Source organism: Salmo trutta, unplaced genomic scaffold (assembly GCF_901001165.1).
Source record: "Salmo trutta unplaced genomic scaffold, fSalTru1.1, whole genome shotgun sequence".
In the NCBI taxonomy this organism is placed as follows: Eukaryota; Metazoa; Chordata; class Actinopteri; order Salmoniformes; family Salmonidae; genus Salmo; species Salmo trutta.
The window spans coordinates 100,001-121,065 of NW_021822769.1; the positions used below are offsets into that span (position 1 = coordinate 100,001).

The 21,065-nt window shown below is 49.0% G+C and overlaps 1 protein-coding gene across 2 annotated transcripts in view; it reads right to left on the reverse strand.

Moving 5' to 3' along the window:
- The window catches only part of LOC115184263 (transmembrane 9 superfamily member 2), a 35,410-nt gene that overhangs the window by 11,861 nt on the left and 2,484 nt on the right, over positions 1-21,065 (reverse strand). The window contains exons 3-17 of one of the 2 annotated variants that reach the window (XR_003874246.1): positions 19,043-19,136; positions 18,455-18,582; positions 12,601-12,730; positions 12,307-12,431; positions 11,899-12,010; positions 11,604-11,683; positions 11,411-11,519; positions 8,459-8,591; positions 7,985-8,104; positions 7,557-7,614; positions 6,712-6,871; positions 6,432-6,583; positions 5,566-5,677; positions 4,462-4,633; positions 3,795-4,136 (exon numbers count right to left, since the gene is read on the reverse strand). Coding sequence is in view for 1 of the 2 variants with exons in the window: in XM_029745299.1 (XP_029601159.1) it covers positions 4,069-4,136; positions 4,462-4,633; positions 5,566-5,677; positions 6,432-6,583; positions 6,712-6,871; positions 7,557-7,614; positions 7,985-8,104; positions 8,459-8,591; positions 11,411-11,519; positions 11,604-11,683; positions 11,899-12,010; positions 12,307-12,431; positions 12,601-12,730; positions 18,455-18,582; positions 19,043-19,136 (1,753 nt within the window). In the remaining variant the exon portion in view is untranslated. Of the gene's footprint in view, positions 1-2,821; positions 4,137-4,461; positions 4,634-5,565; positions 5,678-6,431; positions 6,584-6,711; positions 6,872-7,556; positions 7,615-7,984; positions 8,105-8,458; positions 8,592-11,410; positions 11,520-11,603; positions 11,684-11,898; positions 12,011-12,306; positions 12,432-12,600; positions 12,731-18,454; positions 18,583-19,042; positions 19,137-21,065 lie in introns of those variants that run through there. The other variant, XM_029745299.1, reaches the window with a different exon arrangement.

Below are 21,065 nucleotides of genomic sequence, written 5' to 3' on the forward strand. Positions count from 1 at the left end.
GTCTGTCTGTGAGATAGAAACTGAAGCAGTGTGGGTGTCTACCTCCCAAACATCTTTGTACTCCTAACCCCCCTCCCTAAAAAACTACCTAAAGCACACCTAACCAGCCTGACCGCTGTGATCATTATAACCAGCCTGACCGCTGTGATCATTATAACCAGCCTGACCGCTGTGATCATTATAACCAGCCTGACCGCTGCGATCATTATAACCAGCCTGACCGCTGTGATTATTATAACCAGCCTGACCGCTGCGATCATTATAACCAGCCTGACCGCTGTGATCATTATAACCAGCCTGACCGCTGTGATCATTATAACCAGCCTGACCCCTGCGTTCATTATAACCAGCCTGACCGCTGCGTTCATTATAACCAGCCTGACCGCTGCGATCAGTATAGCCAGCCTGACCGCTGTGATCATTATAACCAGCCTGACCGCTGCGATCATTATAACCAGCCTGACCGCTGCGTTCATTATAACCAGCCTGACCGCTGCGATCATTATAACCAGCCTGACCGCTGCGTTCATTATAACCAGCCTGACCGCTGCGTTCATTATAACCAGCCTGACCGCTGTGATCATTATAACCAGCCTGACCGCTGCGTTCATTATAACCAGCCTGACCGCTGTGATCATTATAACCAGCCTGACCGCTGTGATCATTATAACCAGCCTGACCGCTGTGATCATTATAACCAGCCTGACCGCTGTGATCATTATAACCAGCCTGACCGCTGTGATCATTATAACCAGCCTGACCGCTGTGATCATTATAACCAGCCTGACCGCTGTGATCATTATAACCAGCCTGACCGCTGTGATTATTATAACCAGCCTGACCGCTGCGATCATTATAACCAGCCTGACCGCTGTGATCATTATAACCAGCCTGACCGCTGTGATCATTATAACCAGCCTGACCCCTGCGTTCATTATAACCAGCCTGACCGCTGCGTTCATTATAACCAGCCTGACCGCTGCGTTCATTATAACCAGCCTGACCGCTGCGATCATTATAACCAGCCTGACCGCTGTGATCATTATAACCAGCCTGACCGCTGCGATCATTATAACCAGCCTGACCGCTGTGATCATTATAACCAGCCTGACCGCTGCGTTCATTATAACCAGCCTGACCACTGTGATCATTATAACCAGCCTGACCGCTGCGATCATTATAACCAGCCTGACCGCTGTGATCATCATAACCAGCCTGACCGCTGTGATCATTATAACCAGCCTGACCGCTGTGATCATTATAACCAGCCTGACCGCTGTGATCATCATAACCAGTCTGACCGCTGTGATCATCATAACCAGCCTGACCGCTGTGATCATTATAACCAGCCTGACCGCTGTGATCATTATAACCAGCCTGACCGCTGTGATCATTATAACCAGCCTGACCGCTGTGATCATCATAACCAGCCTGACCGCTGTGATCATTATAACCAGCCTGACCGCTGCGTTCATTATAACCAGCCTGACCGCTGTGATCATCATAACCAGCCTGACCGCTGTGATCATTATAACCAGCCTGACCGCTGTGATCATTATAACCAGCCTGACCGCTGCGATCATTATAACCAGCCTGACCGCTGCGATCATTATAACCAGCCTGACCGCTGCGTTCATTATAACCAGCCTGACCGCTGCGATCATCATAACCAGCCTGACCGCTGCGATCATCGTAACCAGCCTGACCGCTGTGATCATTGTAACCAGCCTGACCACTGTGATCATTGTAACCAGCCTAACTACTGCGATTATAACCAGCCTAACTACTGCGATCATTTTAACCAGCCTGACTACTGCGATTATAACCAGCCTAACTACTGCGATCATTATAACCAGCCTAACTACTGCGATTATAACCAGCCTAACTACTGCGATCATTATAACCAGCCTAACTACTGCGATTATAACCAGCCTAACTACTGCGATCATTATAACCAGCCTAACCACTGCGATCATTATAACCAGCCTGACCGCTGCGTTCATTATAACCAGCCTAACTACTGCAATTATAACCAGCCTAACTACTGTGATCATTATAACCAGCCTGACCGCTGTGATCATTATAACCAGCCTAACTACTGCGATCATTATAACCAGCCTGACCGCTGTGATCATTATAACCAGCCTGACCGCTGTGATCATTATAACCAGCCTGACCGCTGTGATCATTATAACCAGCCTGACCGCTGTGATCATTATAACCAGCCTGACCGCTGCGTTCATTATAACCAGCCTGACCGCTGTGATCATTATAACCAGCCTGACCGCTGCGATCATTATAACCAGCCTGACCGCTGCGATCATTATAACCAGCCTGACCGCTGCGGTCATTATAACCAGCCTGACCGCTGCGATCATTATAACCAGCCTGACCGCTGCGTTCATTATAACCAGCCTGACCGCTGCGATCATTATAACCAGCCTGACCGCTGCGATCATCATAACCAGCCTGACCGCTGTGATCATTGTAACCAGCCTGACCGCTGTGATCATTGTAACCAGCCTGACCGCTGCGTTCATTATAACCAGCCTAACTACTGTGACCATTTTAGACCAAGCCTCCGTCGGCAATGAGGTGCTCTGGCTCTATGGGGGAACTTCCCCGTCGATCCCATCTCACAAATGTCAGCGAATTGAACAGAAGGTCTTGCCTTTATGTGACCTTTAGGTCATCCTGAGCTTAGTGGGCACCACAGCAGTAGGTCTCCTCAGCCCCGGTTCAATGTATCGACCTCACCTGACTGTGTTGTTCAATACTTTAACACTGACTCTGCTATTAAGACACAGGAAAAAAACAACACTCCAACAGGAAAATGTTTTATTTGACATTTTCTACCATTTCTTATTTTTCAGATCATAATTACATCATTTCAAACCAGTGAAGGAGAGAAGGAACCCAGATGCTCGGTCAGACTAATGAAACTAGTATCAATTATGAAGAGAGTATATTTACACTGAAAGGATATAAGTATCAGATCCCCACATAACTGATGGATGATGTCCCAAATGGCACACTATTCCCTATGTAGTGCACTACTTCAGACCCGAGCCGCTGATCAAGGGTAGTGCACTACATAGGGAATAGGGTGCCATTTGGGACATAGAAGTCGATGATGCCTTTCACAAAATCCCAAACTGTTGGTTTTTGCAAATAAAATGATCTACTGATGAGGCACGTGTCTTTGAGGCAAAAATAAAATAAATGAAAGACAGAAAAAATGTAATTGGAATATAAAGTTAAATAACAGACCAGTTGGTTAATACTCAAGCATTTATAATACAAAATAAAACAAACAAACCCCAGAGAAAATTCTTTAATCCCAAATTGCACCCTACTCCCTACATAGTGCAGACTACTTTTGTAGTGCAGACTAGAGTGCCATTTGGGACTCATCCAACTACACTACCAGCCCGTAACATGGGTTAGAGGAGGAATTCCATCTCACATTTTAAGCTTATTACGACCCCAAATCATTCATCAGCATTAGAAAAAAAAAGTTATTTACAATCATATTGTCCAACACTATTAGAGTTTGAATGACACCGTAAAACCACCTTAGTGTGCCAACGTGGACAGAACCTAACTGTAACGGGGGGGTGATTGAAATAGCAGAGGATATTGAAATAGTCACTACCATGTAGGTTTCCTATTTCCATTGCATTTGTCAGAGGTAAATAACAGATGTTTCATTGATGTGCAGTCAGATCTGGACCTCCCAACAGGTCATTCATTTCCTGCACTCCAGACTACATATTATGTATAGATGTGTATACACACACACACACACACACACACACGAGCATTGGGTGCGGAAGACTCTGGTGTCTTGCTGCTCTGACAAAAAAGCGTCTTCCACACAGTAGATAAAGGTTGTGTTCCAAACGGCACCCTATTCCCTACTTAGACCAGTGGGCCCTGGTCACCGTACGCAGTCAGGGTGTAATGTAACAATAGTGTCCCTCCAGCCCAGGGAGGGTGAGGGGGGAGGTTGAGGGTGGAGGGGGCGTGGGAGAATAAACAGGAAAATCCATTGGTTTGGTTTACTACTCAGTCCACCTTCACTACGCTATAGATCTTGGTGACGAACCAGAAACAGGCAAAGAATCCAATCGTTCCTGATGGAGAGAGAGACAGAAATTTAATTGATAGAAAGAGAGAAAACATGAAAATCACACTTTCCCAGGGCGATTTGTCAATCCCACATCCTGCTGTCTAGGAAACTCTGATACGACAACAGACACCACACACACAAACCATCCGACTGTGTGTGTGTGTGTGTGTGTGAACAAGTAGAGCTGCACCTCAACCTAAACCCAAGAAAGGCAGCATAACAGGCAGGGTGGGAGGAACTGGACTAACGAGGATAACCTCTGCCCTTTGACCTGGTCCATCCTCTTCATGCCAGCTACAGTATGACGCCCCGCCCCCCCAGCTACCTACCTGTGAATAAGAAGAAGATGAGAGCCATGATCATGGTGTAACCAAAGTAGAGGATGGTGCTAGCCAATCCTGTGATCTGGAGCTTGGAGAAGAAGTAGTGGATGGCATAGACCAGGAAGTAGACGGCCGTGAAACCACTGGTCAGGAAGGAACGCCACTGCCAGTGGTAGTCCTGATGGAGAGAGACAGAGAGAACAGTTAGTAAAGATGTTATAAACACAGAGATAACTAAGACAAGACCACTGGTCAGGAAGGAACGCCACTGCCAGTGGTAGTCCTGATGGAGAGAGACAGAGAGAACAGTTAGTAAAGATGTTATAAACACAGAGATAACTAAGACAAGACCACTGGTCAGGAAGGAACACCACTGCCAGTGGTAGTCCTAATGGAGAGAATGAACGTAGTGCTCCCTTAATTAAACTTCCTGTTTTCCTTTCATCCTGTCTCCTCTCCTTCTCAACCGTATTGGAGAAGGAGGTTCCAGGTCCTTTGTTTGGGACCTTCTCTTTTAAAGAGAAGCTGCTAGGAATCAAGGAAAGAGGATTTGAGAAACAATCCCTTCATCCTCGTCATTAACTCAGCACAGAGGAGGAAGTAGCAGAATATGATGGTGTGTGTGGTGTCTTACCTCAGCACAGAGGAGGAAGTAGCAGAATATGATGGTGTGTGTGGTGTCTTACCTCAGCACAGAGGAGGAAGTAGCAGAATATGATGGTGTGTGTGTGGTGTCTTACCTCAGCACAGAGGTGGAAGTAGCAGAATATGATGGTGTGTGTGGTGTCTTACCTCAGCACAGAGGAGGAAGTAGCAGAATATGATGGTGTGTGTGGTGTCTTACCTCAGCACAGAGGAGGAAGTAGCAGAATATGATGGTGTGTGTGTGGTGTCTTACCTCAGCACAGAGGAGGAAGTAGCAAAATATGATAGTGTGTGTGGTGTCTTACCTCAGCACAGAGGAGGAAGTAGCAGAATATGATAGTGTGTGTGTGGTGTCTTACCTCAGCACAGAGGAGGAAGTAGCAGAATATGATGGTGTGTGTGGTGTCTTACCTCAGCACAGAGGAGGAAGTAGCAGAATATGATGGTGTGTGTGTGGTGTCTTACCTCAGCACAGAGGTGGAAGTAGCAGAGTAGGATGGTGGCCTCAGAGCAGGTGATTACCAGGATGATGAACACCAGAAACAGGAAACCAAACATGTAGTACATCTGGTGAGACCTGGTGTGAGACACAACCATACATCATGAAGATAACCCACTGCTCTACCATCTGGTGAGACAACCATACATCATAAAGATAACCCACTGCTCTACCATCTGGTGAGACAACCATACATCATAAAGATAACCCACTGCTCTACCATCTGGTGAGACACAACCATACATCATGAAGATAACCCACTGCTCTACCATCTGGTGAGACACAACCATACATCATAAAGATAACCCACTGCTCTACCATCTGGTGAGACACAACCATACATCATAAAGATAACCCACTGCTCTACCATCTGGTGAGACACAACCATACATCATAAAGATAACCCACTGCTCTACCATCTGGTGAGACACAACCATACATCATAAAGATAACCCACTGCTCTACCATCTGGTGAGACAACCATACATCATAAAGATAACCCACTGCTCTACCATCTGGTGAGACAACCATACATCATAAAGATGACCCACTGCTCTACCATCTGGTGAGACACAACCATACATCATAAAGATAACCCACTGCTCTACCATCTGGTGAGACAACCATACATCATGAAGATAACCCTTTAAAACATGCTGTCCTCTGCTTCACTCCAACCACTAGTCAACCTACCGAGCCATAGTCAGTTACTCACTCAACCCCGTTCACCTTTAACCTCACTGACCAGTTCTGCCTTCATGACAAGCTGCTAGTGTCGCAGTCCCAAAACAGAGCAGCAGCATCCGCAGGGTAGCTGAGCTGAGAGACGCACCAGATGCTGTTGAGGATGAAGAAGAGCTGGATGAAGATGCAGCCGAACGGGAGGATCCCCCCCATGACGATCCCTGGGAGAGATCTGGTGTAGAACGACTGCTCCGGGATCTGACGAGGGATCTGATTGGTCCGCACAGGGTGCTCAATCCCCTGAAATGCACCAATCACACGACAGAGGGGAGGAGTATGAAAGGCATGATATGCACACAGACTTGTGTGTGTGTATGACAGAGTGTATGTTTGAATGTATTCACATACTGACGTGTGTTTGTACTCACGGTCTTCTTGAAGCCGAAGTAGGCCCCTATGAAGGTGAGGGGGACAGAGATGCAGAACCACAGAGCCAAGATGGCCACCAGGGTGCCAAAAGGCATGGCTGCAGAGGAGCCCTCTCCCCACAGGATCAGATTCATCACAAAGAAATCAGCAAACACAACCCTGAACACAGAGAGACAGACGTCAGCTATCAACCCTGAACACAGAGAGACAGACCGACAGACGTCAGCTATCAACCCTGAACACAGAGAGACAGACCGACAGACGTCAGCTATCAACCCTGAACACAGAGAGACAGACGTCAGCTATCAACCCTGAACACAGAGAGACAGACGTCAGCTATCAACCCTGAACACAGAGAGACAAACGTCAGCTATCAACCCTGAACACAGAGAGACAGACGTCAGCTATCAACCCTGAACACAGAGAGACAGACGTCAGCTATCAACCCTGAACACAGAGAGACAGACGTCAGCTATCAACCCTGAACACAGAGAGACAGACGTCAGCTATCAACCCTGAACACAGAGAGACAGACGTCAGCTATCAACCCTGAACACAGAGAGACAGACGTCAGCTATCAACCCTGAACACAGAGAGACAGACGTCAGCTATCAACCCTGAACACAGAGAGACAGACGTCAGCTATCAACCCTGAACACAGAGAGACAGACGTCAGCTATCAACCCTGAACACAGAGAGACAGACGTCAGCTATCAACCCTGAACACAGACCGACAGACGTCAGCTATCAACCCTGAACACAGAGAGACAGACGTCAGCTATCAACCCTGACCGTAACCACAAACTAATGTGTATCTCCTCAACCAATGTAAAGTCAGACTCACCCAGGACACAGGAAGCAAGTCAGCAGGACATTAGTCTTCCATTTCTCCCCACCAAAGGCTGTGACATCACAGAGAGAGAGAGCAGACGGAAGAGAAACAGTCAGCAACTCGTGGAAGACAAACAGATGTTTCTTGGAAATTCAAACTTCTTTCTTTACTTCCAAGGTGTTGAGGCATATAGACTTCAGCAGGGAGGCAGGATTCAGGCCATAGAGCATGTGTTGCTAGGGAGGGTTGGGACCCCTACTGCTACAGGCCTCTACAGAACACTGAACCAGTAATTAACACAGACCACTATCACCCCCCCAGCTGACACTGATTGGGCCTAACGAGCTACCCTCCAGCACAGTTGGGTCGTGACTGGTCGACTGTTCAGGGTCAAGTTGGGGTCGTGACCCTTTCCCCCTCAAACCCAAATGTTCACTTACACTTGTAGAAGCGGGCAGCCACGTAGCCGGCTGGTGTTCCCAGCAGGACCCAGAGCACCACGGCACACGTCATCAGGGCACCGCGGTTAGCCGGGGACAGGAAGCCCAGGCAGGCAAAGACTGGACAAGGGGAACACAATGTATATGGATTACTAAATAAAAACACACCATTGGTTTTGACTGAACTGTGTTATTATTGTCTTGGTCCTTTTCTGCTACTGAATGATTAAATAACTAAGATTATTGTCAGTGAATACATGAAATAACTGTCAGTGAATACATGAAATAAGTGAAACACTAGTCCTACTCTCAGAGAGAAGTAACTAACTACTTCCTCTCTACCATATTCTACCTTGCTCATTTGTTTTAGGCTAATGACAAATAAAGGGTCTGGACAAGTGTAGGTTTGTTTTGCATTCCTACAAGTCAACAACAGGTGGACAGAAACACAGAGTTGTAGACTGTAGAACTCACAGAGAGTGACGAAAATCATGATGAATATCTGAGTTCCTGATCCCAGGAAGACAGAGAGGAGCATGCCTTTCCTGGGAGGCCGGAAGACATCTCCATGGACCAGCTTCCAGCCAAATTCCTCCTGGGCATCTTCCTGACATGACCAGCAGAGAGGGAGGAGGGAAAGACCTTCACTTAGTTTCACTTTCAAGTGTATTTATCGTATGTAAAAACAACATCTTTATCACCACATCTCTCACTAAAAAAAGACCATCACAAAACAGCAAGAATGTTCCGGCCAAATGAGGAGAGGACAGGGGAGGGTGTGAGGGGGTAACCCAGCAGGAAATAAGAGGGAGAAGATGAGGGAGTGGGGTCCCTCCTGTCAATTAGTGGTGATAGACTTCAGAGGGCTGGAACACGAGCAGGCTGGTCACCGCGGTGACGCTACCTGTCAGTCTGATCGCTCGGGGGAGGGGCTGAAGGGAGTCTGATCGCTCGGGGGAGGGGCTGAAGGGAGTCTGATCGCTCGGGGGAGGGGCTGAAGGGAGTCTGATCGCTAGGGGAGGGGCTGAAGGGACAAAGCTGCTGAAATAATGACTGATCTCGGAGACAGACAGAGACAACAATACATGTAGGGGAGGGGGTCGGGGTGTGAGGGGTGCTGGTGGGGGGGTAATATAGAGACATGTCACCCCTATTGACCCCCACAAGCCTTCCTAGAGAACATCTGCTGTCAGTTTTCCTGGAGATGGAGAGACGGTAGATGGAGAGACGGTAGATGGAGAGACGGTAGATGGAGAGACGGTAGATGGAGAGACGGGAGATGGAGAGACGGGAGATGGAGAGACGGGAGATGGAGAGACGGGAGTGGAGAGACGGGAGTGGAGAGACGGTAGATGGAGAGACGGTAGATGGAGAGACGGTAGATGGAGAGATGGGAGATGGAGAGACGGGAGATGGAGAGACGGGAGATGGAGGGATGGGAGTGGAGAGACGGTAGATGGAGAGATGGGAGTGGAGAGACGGGAGATGGAGAGACGGGAGTGGAGAGATGGGAGTGGAGAGACGGTAGATGGAGAGACGGTAGATGGAGAGACGGTAGATGGAGAGACGGTAGATGTAGAGACGGGAGATGGAGAGACGGGAGATGGAGAGACGGTAGATGGAGAGACGGTAGATGGAGAGATGGGAGAGGAGAGATGGGAGAGGAGAGACGGGAGTGGAGAGACGGGAGTGGAGAGACGGGAGATGGAGAGACGGTAGATGGAGAGACGGTAGATGGAGAGACGGGAGTGGAGAGACGGGAGTGGAGAGACGGGAGTGGAGAGACGGGAGATGGGAGATGGGAGATGGGAGTGGAGAGACGGTAGATGGAGAGACGGTAGATGGAGAGACGGTAGATGGAGAGACGGTAGATGGAGAGACGGTAGATGGAGAGACGGTAGATGGAGAGACGGTAGATGGAGAGATGGTAGATGGAGAGATGGTAGATGGAGAGATGGAGAGAGGAGATTGTAGATGGAGAGATGGGAGAGGAGAGATGGGAGAGGAGATGGTAGATGGAGAGATGGGGATGGAGAGACGGGAGAGGAGAGATGGGAGAGGAGATGGTAGATGGAGAGACGGGAGAGGAGAGACGGTAGATGGAGAGACGGGAGAGGAGAGACGGTAGATGGAGAGACGGGAGAGGAGAGACGGGAGATGGAGAGATGGGGATGGAGAGACGGGAGAGGAGAGACGGGAGAGGAGAGACGGGAGATGGAGAGATGGTAGATGGAGAGACGGGAGATGGAGAGATGGTAGATGGAGAGACGGGAGATGGAGAGATGGTAGATGGAGAGACGGGAGATGGAGAGATGGTAGATGGAGAGACGGGAGAGGAGAGACGGTAGAGGAGAGACGGGAGATGGAGAGATGGTAGATGGAGAGTACACAAGGACACACACACCCCGAGGTCATAACTAAAGCCTCCACCAGCTGGCTGGAGCCAATCAGAGCTTGGAGCTAGTTGTTGGGGGTCTGTGTGTGTGTGTGTGTGTGTGTGTCTGTACCGGACCAGTAGACCAGACCACTGTCCTGTCACTCATCAGGGACATGTCTGTGTGTCTGTACCGGACCAGTAGACCAGACCACTGTCCTGTCACTCATCAGGGACATGTCTGTGTGTCTGTACCGGACCAGTAGACCAGACCACTGTCCTGTCACTCATCAGGGACATGTCTGTGTGTCTGTACCGGACCAGTAGACCAGACCACTGTCCTGTCACTCATCAGGGACATGTCTGTGTGTCTGTACCGGACCAGTAGACCAGACCACTGTCCTGTCACTCATCAGGGACATGTCTGTGTGTCTGTACCGGACCAGTAGACCAGACCACTGTCCTGTCACTCATCAGGGACATGTCTGTGTGTCTGTACCGGACCAGTAGACCAGACCACTGTCCTGTCACTCATCAGGGACATGTCTGTGTGTGTGTGTGTGTGTGTGTGTACCGGACCAGTGGGACCTGAAGGGAAACCAACATGGTGGACTGGGACCTGAAGGGAAACCAACATGGTGGACTGGGACCGTGGGACCTGAAGGGAAACCAACATGGTGGACTGGGACCGTGGGACCTGAAGGGAAACCAACATGGTGGACTGGGACCGTGGGACCTGAAGGGAAACCAACATGGCGGACTGGGACCGTGGGACCTGAAGGGAAACCAACATGGCGGACTGGGACCGTGGGACCTGAAGGGAAACCAACATGGTGGACTGGGACCTGAAGGGAAACCAACATGGTGGACTGGGACCGTGGGACCTGAAGGGAAACCAACATGGCGGACTGGGACCGTGGGACCTGAAGGGAAACCAACATGGCGGACTGGGACCGTGGGACCTGAAGGGAAACCAACATGGCGGACTGGGACCGTGGGACCTGAAGGGAAACCAATCAGCTGGATTATTGTGGAGGATTTACCAGACTCACCACAGAGTCCATCTGGTTGTATCTGGCAATGTCTTTATGTAGAGTCCTCAGCATGATCATAGCCACCATACCAGACAGGAAGAGAACGATCACCAGAGAGTTCATGATGCTGGGGGACAAGTCACACACAGTTACAGATAGAAGGTGTGTGTGTGTGTGTGTGTGTGTGTGTGTGTGTGTGAGAGAGACTCACCTGAACCACTGAATGTTGGTGTGAGGCATGGACTCCAGAATGTAGTCCCAACGTGATGCCCATCTGATGTGCTTGTCCTCCTAGATACAACACCAGCCTTTAAATTACACCCACTGAACACGACTAACCTCTCCTCAGACCTGACGACTCGCATTAGCTCCTCAAGCTTATGTCTAGGCTTTAGCTCAGTGGGCTAGCCGGCGTTACAGCACGTAGGAAACCAGAGACTGAACCTAGTCAGTCACACAGACAGAGGCATTACCATTTCAAATGGTCATGGGGTTTAGAAACATACCACAAACTGGACAGAGTAGGTATAGCCGATCTTCAGCTCTCCACTGAACTTGTTGTTCAGGTACATGGGCCCTCCTGTACAGTCAGGGGCCTCCACTTTGGTGTGTTTATAGCTTCGGAGGAGAGGAGGAAGAGAGGAGGGAGAGGAAGAAGAGAGGAGGGAGAGAAGAGAGGAAGAAAAGAGAGGTGGGAAGGAGGAGAGAATAGGTCAAAATAAATAAATACTTGATGTGAATTAAAGAGAGACATCATTACTATGAGTAGAAACACACATTATCTAAGAATGAACATTTGATGGAGACGAGAGAAATAAAGAATGAATTGTTAACGTCTAGATAACCCTAAGAGGTGAATTCTAACTTCACATCAATGAATGACTAAGTGCCAGTGAGGATTGTCCCCTCAGTACCTCTTGGGCTCCATCTTGGCAGCGACCAGTCTGGCCCCAGCTGCCTCGTTCTCCACCACATGATAGTGAATGGTGATGTCAACATGGTTGAAGACATAGAATGTGTCTTTGTCCTTAAAGTCAGACTGGAACGAGGAAACAGTTATGCGCTTTATAAAGTGTTATAAGCACGTGTAAGCCTTTATAATGTCTTATTACAAGTCTTATGTGTTATGTCTATCTAGCAAAACGTTTGACTAAAATTGGCCCGACTCAGAGGCCTAACCTCCACACACAGGATATGAATTGACTCACGTTGACAACACAAGCGTCTTTGGGTCGTCCTGCCTCAGTGACGTAGCAGCCGATGGGAAACCCTGGGTTACAGAACTTCTGTCCATCCTCAACATCATAACACCAGGTCACCGGCATGTTGTCCACTATCCTACAGGAGGTAACACAGGGTTACAGCATGTTGTCCACTATCCTACAGGAGGTAGACACCAGGTCACCGGCATGTTGTCCACTATCCTACAGGAGGTAGACACAGGGTTACAGCATGTTGTCCACTATCCTACAGGAGGTAGACACCAGGTCACCGGCATGTTGTCCACTATCCTACAGGAGGTAGACACAGGGTTACAGCATGTGGTCCACTATCCTACAGGAGGTAGACACAGGGTTACAGCATGTTGTCCACTATCCTACAGGAGGTAGACACCAGGTCACCGGCATGTTGTCCACTATCCTACAGGAGGTAGACACAGGGTTACAGCATGTTGTCCACTATCCTACAGGAGGTAGACACCAGGTCACCGGCATGTTGTCCACTATCCTACAGGAGGTAGACACAGGGTTACAGCATGTTGTCCACTATCCTACAGGAGGTTGACACAGGGTTACAGCATGTTGTCCACTATCCTACAGGAGGTAGACACAGGGTTACAGCATGTGGTCCACTATCCTACAGGAGGTAGACACCAGGTCACCGGCATGTTGTCCACTATCCTACAGGAGGTAGACACAGGGTTACAGCATGTTGTCCACTATCCTACAGGAGGTAGACACAGGGTTACAGCATGTTGTCCACTATCCTACAGGAGGTAGACACCAGGTCACCGGCATGTTGTCCACTATCCTACAGGAGGTAGACACAGGGTTACAGCATGTTGTCCACTATCCTACAGGAGGTAGACACCAGGTCACCGGCATGTTGTCCACTATCCTACAGGAGGTAGACACAGGGTTACAGCATGTTGTCCACTATCCTACAGGAGGTAGACACAGGGTTACAGCATGTGGTCCACTATCCTACAGGAGGTAGACACAGGGTTACAGCATGTGGTCCACTATCCTACAGGAGGTAGACACCAGGTCACCGGCATGTTGTCCACTATCCTACAGGAGGTAGACACAGGGTTACAGCATGTGGTCCACTATCCTACAGGAGGTTGACACCAGGTCACCGGCATGTTGTCCACTATCCTACAGGAGGTAGACACAGGGTTACAGCATGTTGTCCACTATCCTACAGGAGGTAGACACAGGGTTACAGCATGTTGTCCACTATCCTACAGGAGGTAGACACAGGGTTACAGCATGTTGTCCACTATCCTACAGGAGGTAGACACAGGGTTACAGCATGTGGTCCACTATCCTACAGGAGGTAGACACCAGGTCACCGGCATGTTGTCCACTATCCTACAGGAGGTAGACACAGGGTTACAGCATGTGGTCCACTATCCTACAGGAGGTAGACACCAGGTCACCGGCATGTTGTCCACTATCCTACAGGAGGTAGACACAGGGTTACAGCATGTGGTCCACTATCCTACAGGAGGTAGACACAGGGTTACAGCATGTGGTCCACTATCCTACAGGAGGTAGACACAGGGTTACAGCATGTTGTCCACTATCCTACAGGAGGGTAGACACAGGTTACAGCATTTGTCCACTATCCTACAGGAGGTAGACACAGGGTTACAGCATGTTGTCCACTATCCTACAGGAGGTAGACACAGGGTTACAGCATGTTGTCCACTATCCTACAGGAGGTAGACACAGGGTTACAGCATGTGGTCCACTATCCTACAGGAGGTAGACACAGGGTTACAGCATGTTGTCCACTATCCTACAGGAGGTAGACACAGGGTTACAGCATGTTGTCCACTATCCTACAGGAGGTAGACACCAGGTCACCGCAATGTTGTCCACTATCCTACAGAGGTAGACACAGGGTTACAGCATGTTGTCCACTATCCTACAGGAGGTAGACACAGGGTTACAGCATGTTGTCCACTATCCTACAGGAGGTAGAACACAGGGTTACAGCATGTTGTCCACTATCCTACAGGAGGTAGACACAGGGTTACAGCATGTTGTCCACTATCCTACAGGAGGTAGACACCAGGTCACCGGCATGTTGTCCACTATCCTACAGGAGGTAGACACAGGGTTACAGCATGTTGTCCACTATCCTACAGGAGGTAGACACAGGGTTACAGCATGTTGTCCACTATCCTACAGGAGGTAGACACAGGGTTACAGCATGTTGTCCACTATCCTACAGGAGGTAGACACAGGGTTACAGCATGTTGTCCACTATCCTACAGGAGGTAGACACCAGGTCACCGGCATGTTGTCCACTATCCTACAGGAGGTAGACACAGGGTTACAGCATGTTGTCCACTATCCTACAGGAGGTAGACACAGGGTTACAGCATGTTGTCCACTATCCTAAAGGAGGTAGACACAGGGTTACAGCATGTTGTCCACTATCCTACAGGAGGCAGACACAGGGTTACAGCATGTTGTCCACTATCCTACAGGAGGTAGACACCAGGTCACCGGCATGTTGTCCACTATCCTACAGGAGGTAGACACAGGGTTACAGCATGTTGTCCACTATCCTACAGGAGGTAGACACAGGGTTACAGCATGTTGTCCACTATCCTACAGGAGGTAGACACCAGGTCACCGGCATGTTGTCCACTATCCTACAGGAGGTAGACACAGGGTTACAGCATGTTGTCCACTATCCTACAGGAGGTAGACACAGGGTTACAGCATGTTGTCCACTATCCTACAGGAGGTAGACACCAGGTCACCGGCATGTTGTCCACTATCCTACAGGAGGTAGACACAGGGTTACAGCATGTGGTCCACTATCCTACAGGAGGTAGACACAGGGTTACAGCATGTTGTCCACTATCCTACAGGAGGTAGACACAGGGTTACGGCATGTTGTCCACTATCCTACAGGAGGTAGACACAGGGTTACAGCATGTTGTCCACTATCCTACAGGAGGTAGACACAGGGTTACAGCATGTTGTCCACTATCCTACAGTAGGTAGACACAGGGTTACAGCATGTTGTCCACTATCCTACAGGAGGTAGACACAGGGTTACAGCATGTTGTCCACTATCCTACAGTAGGTAGACACAGGGTTACGGCATGTGGTCCACTATCCTACAGGAGGTAGACACAGGGTTACAGCATGTTGTCCACTATCCTACAGGAGGTAGACACAGGGTTACAGCATGTTGTCCACTATCCTACAGGAGGTAGACACAGGGTTACGGCATGTGGTCCACTATCCTACAGGAGGTAGACACAGGGTTACAGCATGTTGTCCACTATCCTACAGGAGGTAGACACAGGGTTACAGCATGTTGTCCACTATCTTACAGGAGGCAGACACAGGGTTACAGCATGTTGTCCACTATCCTACAGGAGGCAGACACAGGGTTACAGCATGTTGTCCACTATCCTAAAGGAGGTAGACACAGGGTTACAGCATGTTGTCCACTATCCTACAGGAGAGGCGGTAGACACAGGGTTACAGCATGTTGTCCCCTATCCTACAGGAGAGGCGGTTGACACAGGGTTACAGCATGTTGTCCACTATCCTACAGGAGGTAGACACAGGGTTACAGCATGTTGTCCACTATCCTACAGGAGGTAGACACAGGGTTACAGCATGTTGTCCACTATCCTACAGGAGAGGCGGTAGACACAGGGTTACAGCATGTTGTCCACTATCCTACAGGAGGTAGACACAGGGTTACGGACAGTGTGTGGTTGAGACAGTGGTCCAATCCCAAATCGATCCCTAAACCGCTAGACACTTGTGGAGATCTGATTGGATGACAGGTGTACGCTATATGGTAATAACTCCAGCTTGTCCTCTGATAGGCTAGGTGGAAGTTTAATCATATTGCTGATAGCAGGGCTCGGCAACAGGAGTGGAAAGTTAATATTTGTTTTTTTAAATATATTTAAATCGTGTCAATGTAACCATGGTATAAAAATGTTATTTTCTGGCCCACCCTCCCATCCGCTCCGACAACAATCAGTCTGAGGTTTAATCTAGTCGCCTACCCCTGGTCAACACCAATCACATCCTCTCAGATCTCCACAACTGCCTAATGTTCAGGGATCTATTTGGGATTGGGGCAGTTCTCTATGGGGTCAGAGGACAATACAAGCCAAGCTCTCCACCTAGTGGCCACATGAGTCCGTGCAGGTGTCTGAAGTCTGGCTTGAATCCCAGCTTGTGAACTCTAGACTTCCTGTATGGGAAATGTGTGTTCACATCTCAATTCAGAAGAATTAGATATGTGTCTATTGCACAAAACAGAGAATGGATCTCTAACCAGCGGTGCTGGTAGTTAGCAGTATGAATGTCTTACCAGCAGTGCTGGTAGTTAGCAGTATGAATGTCTAACCAGCGGTGCTGGTAGTTAGCAGTGTGAATGTCTAACCAGCGGTGCTGGTAGTTAGCAGTGTGAATATCTTACCAGCGATGCTGATAGTTAGCGGTGTGAATATCTTACCAGCGGTGCTGGTAGTTAGCGGTGTGAATATCTTACCAGCGGTGCTGGTAGTTAGCAGTGTGAATATCTTACCAGCGATGCTGATAGTTAGCGGTGTGAATATCTTACCAGCGGTGCTGGTTGTTAGCGGTGTGAATATCTTACCAGCGGTGCTGGTAGTTAGCGGTGTGAATATCTTACCAGCGGTGCTGGTAGTTAGCGGTGTGAATATCTTACCAGCGGTGCTGGTAGTTAGCGGTGTGAATGCCTAACCAGCGGTGCTGGTAGTTAGCGGTGTGAATGCCTAACCAGCGGTGCTGGTAGTTAGCGGTGTGAATGCCTAACCAGCGGTGCTGGTAGTTAGCGGTGTGAATGCCTAACCAGCGGTGCTGGTAGTTAGCGGTGTGAATGCCTAACCAGCGGTGCTGGTAGTTAGCGTTATGAATGCCTAACCAGCGGTGCTGGTAGTTAGCGTTATGAATGCCTAACCAGCGGTGCTGGTAGTTAGCGTTATGAATGCCTAACCAGCGGTGCTGGTAGTTAGCGGTATGAATGCCTAACCAGCGGTGCTGGTAGTTAGCGGTATGAATGCCTAACCAGCGGTGCTGGTAGTTAGCGGTATGAATGCCTAACCAGCAGTGCTGGTAGTTAGCGGTATGACTGTCTAACCAGCGGTGCTGGTAGTTAGCGGTATGAATGTCTAACCAGCGGTGCTGGTAGTTAGCGGTATGAATGTCTAACCAGCGGTGCTGGTAGTTAGCGGTATGAATATCTTACCAGCGGTGCTGGTAGTTAGCAGTATGAATATCTTACCAGCGGTGCTGGTAGTTAGCAGTATGAATATCTTACCAGCGGTGCTGGTAGTTAGCAGTATGAATATCTTACCAGCGGTGCTGGTAGTTAGCAGTATGAATATCTTACCAGCGGTGCTGGTAGTTAGCAGTATGAATATCTTACCAGCGGTGCTGGTAGTTAGCGGTATGAATGTCTAACCAGCGGTGCTGGTAGTTAGCGGTATGAATGTCTAACCAGCGGTGCTGGTAGTTACCGGTATGAATGTCTAACCAGCGGTGCTGGTAGTTAGCAGTATGAATATCTTACCAGCGGTGCTGGTAGTTAGCGGTATGAATGTCTAACCAGCGGTGCTGGTAGTTAGCGGTATGAATGTCTAACCAGCGGTGCTGGTAGTTACCGGTATGAATGTCTAACCAGCGGTGCTGGTAGTTAGCAGTATGAATATCTTACCAGCGGTGCTGGTAGTTAGCAGTATGAATGTCTAACCAGCGGTGCTGGTAGTTAGCAGTATGAATATCTAACCAGCAGTGCTGGTGGTTAGCAGTATGAATATCTTACCAGTGGTGCTGGTAGTTGAGCAGCATGCCTTTCTTCAGAAAGTCCAGGTGGGCTTTGTCCTCTGGCTTGTTGGTGTTGTAGGATTTAGTACACACCGGCTTACAATCCACCTTCTTCTTGAACTCAAACTTCAACACACAGACATACAATGATTTACTCAACTTCCTGCTGAGAGTTAGAATAGTAGAATACACAGAGTGACATTTATCATTTTGTTGTGAATCAGCAGTTTTTCTCTCGTTATGTCAGTCAGTGATGGTCAGCCAATTAGCCCATGCCAACTAACATATTTCAGATTGCTAAATTTGTTTTGCGCTAAGCTATCTAAACTTGTTACGTGGGGTTGGTATTGATGTGGCTACGCAGACACGCGAACAACTGCGGCCCCCTCATGATGAGTTCAGATGACTTGTGACCCCCACCCCCAGCAGAGTTGCCCATCCCTGATTTAGCATGTAGGTACAGGTAGTACACACCAGAGTGAAGGGGGAGTCGTTCATTCAGGGTGAGGTACGAAGGTGCAGAACATTGTAATGAGATTAGAAATGTAATACCAACAGGATATTAAAGTGTGTGTACATCACCCACCTTGTAGGGAGAGGGCTCAATTCTTTCGCCAAACAAAACCTGACCCAAATTCTCAGACGGGCGCTTCTCAGAGTCGATAGCGCAGAAATCAAACCTGAAGAAAACAAGGAGAGGAAAAGAGATTTGACAAATGTTCTGTTTCAGCAACACCAAGCCAGCCCATAACAAGATGAACATGCCCTGAGAGTTCCCCCAACACCAAGCCAGCCCATAACAAGATGAACATGCCCTGAGAGTTCCCCCAACACCAAGCCAGCCCATAACAAGATGAACATGCCCTGAGAGTTCCCCCAACACCAAGCCAGCCCATAACAAGATGAACATGCCCTGAGAGTTCCCCCAACACCAAGCCAGCCCATAACAAGATGAACATGCCCTGAGAGTTCCCACAACACCAAGCCAGCCCATAACAAGATGAACATGCCCTGAGAGTTCCCACAACACCAAGCCAGCCCATAACAAGATGAACATGCCCTGAGAGTTCCCACACACCAAGCCAGCCCATAACAAGATGAACATGCCCTGAGAGTTCCCACAACACCAAGCCAGCCCATAACAAGATGAACATGCCCTGAGAGTTCCCACAACACCAAGCCAGCCCATAACAAGATGAACATGCCCTGAGAGTTCCCACAACACCAAGCCAGCCCATAACAAGATGAACATGCCCTGAGAGTTCCCACAACACCAAGCCAGCCCATAACAAGATGAACATCGCCCTGAGAGTTCCCACAACACCAAGCCAGCCATAACAAGATGAACATCGCCCTGAGAGTTCCCACAACACCAAGCCAGCCCATAAACAAGATGAACATGCCCTGAGAGTTCCCACAACACCAAGCCAGCCCATAACAAGATGAACATGCCCTGAGAGTTCCCACAACACCAAGCCAGCCCATAACAAGATGAACATGCCCTGAGAGTTCCCACAACACCAAGCCAGCCCATAACAAGATGAACATCGCCCTGAGAGTTCCCACAACACCAAGCCAGCCCATAACAAGATGAACACTGCCCTGAGAGTTCCCACAACACCCAAGCCAGCCCATCACCAGATGAACACGCCCTCTGAGAGTTCCCACACACCCAAGCCAGCCCATAACAAGATGAACACGCCCTGAAGAGTTCCCACAACACCAAGCCAGCCATAACAAGATGAACACGCCCCTGAGAAGTTCCCACACACCAAGCCAGCCCATAACAGATGAACACGCCCTGGAGAGTTCCCACAACACCAAGCCAGCCCATAACAAGATGAACACGCCCTGAGAGTTCCCACAACACCAAGCCAGCCCATAACAAGATGAACACGCCCTGAGAGTTCCCACAACACCAAGCCAGCCCATAACAAGATGAACACGCCCTGAGAGTTCCCCACAACACCAAGCCAGCCCATAACAAGATGAACATGCCCCTGACTGAGAGTTCCCACCAACACAAGCCAGCCCATACAAGATGAAATGCCCTGAGAGTTCCCACAACACCAAGCCAGCCCATAACACGATGAACATGCCCTGAGAGTTCCCACAACACCAAGCCAGCCCATAACAAGATGAACATGCCCTGAGAGTTCCCACAACACCAAGCCAGCCCATAACAAGATGAACATGCCCTGAGAGTTCCCACAACACCAAGCCAGCCCATAACAAGATGAACATGCCCTGAGAGTTCCCACAACACCAAGCCAGCCCATAACAAGATGAACATGCCCTGAGAGTTCCCGCAACAACAAGACAGAAACATTAACACAACATATGATTTCTACTTCAGTTCAAACTGTAGCATATCGTCTTCCTTTTTAAACCATCTGCTGCTGGTACTTTCTCTATATACCCAGAATTCTATTTCAACAACAACCTCTCCGTCACACAGCAAGCTAACATAAAGAAGGTCACATTTCTCACGCACACTTAACACAGAGACGTCACTTCAGTTCCAGTCCCCTGTTCCTCTCCACAACCCCTCAGTGGAAAAGGCACATTAGTGCTCGTTACCTAGCAGTTCTCTAACGGTGTGACAGAAC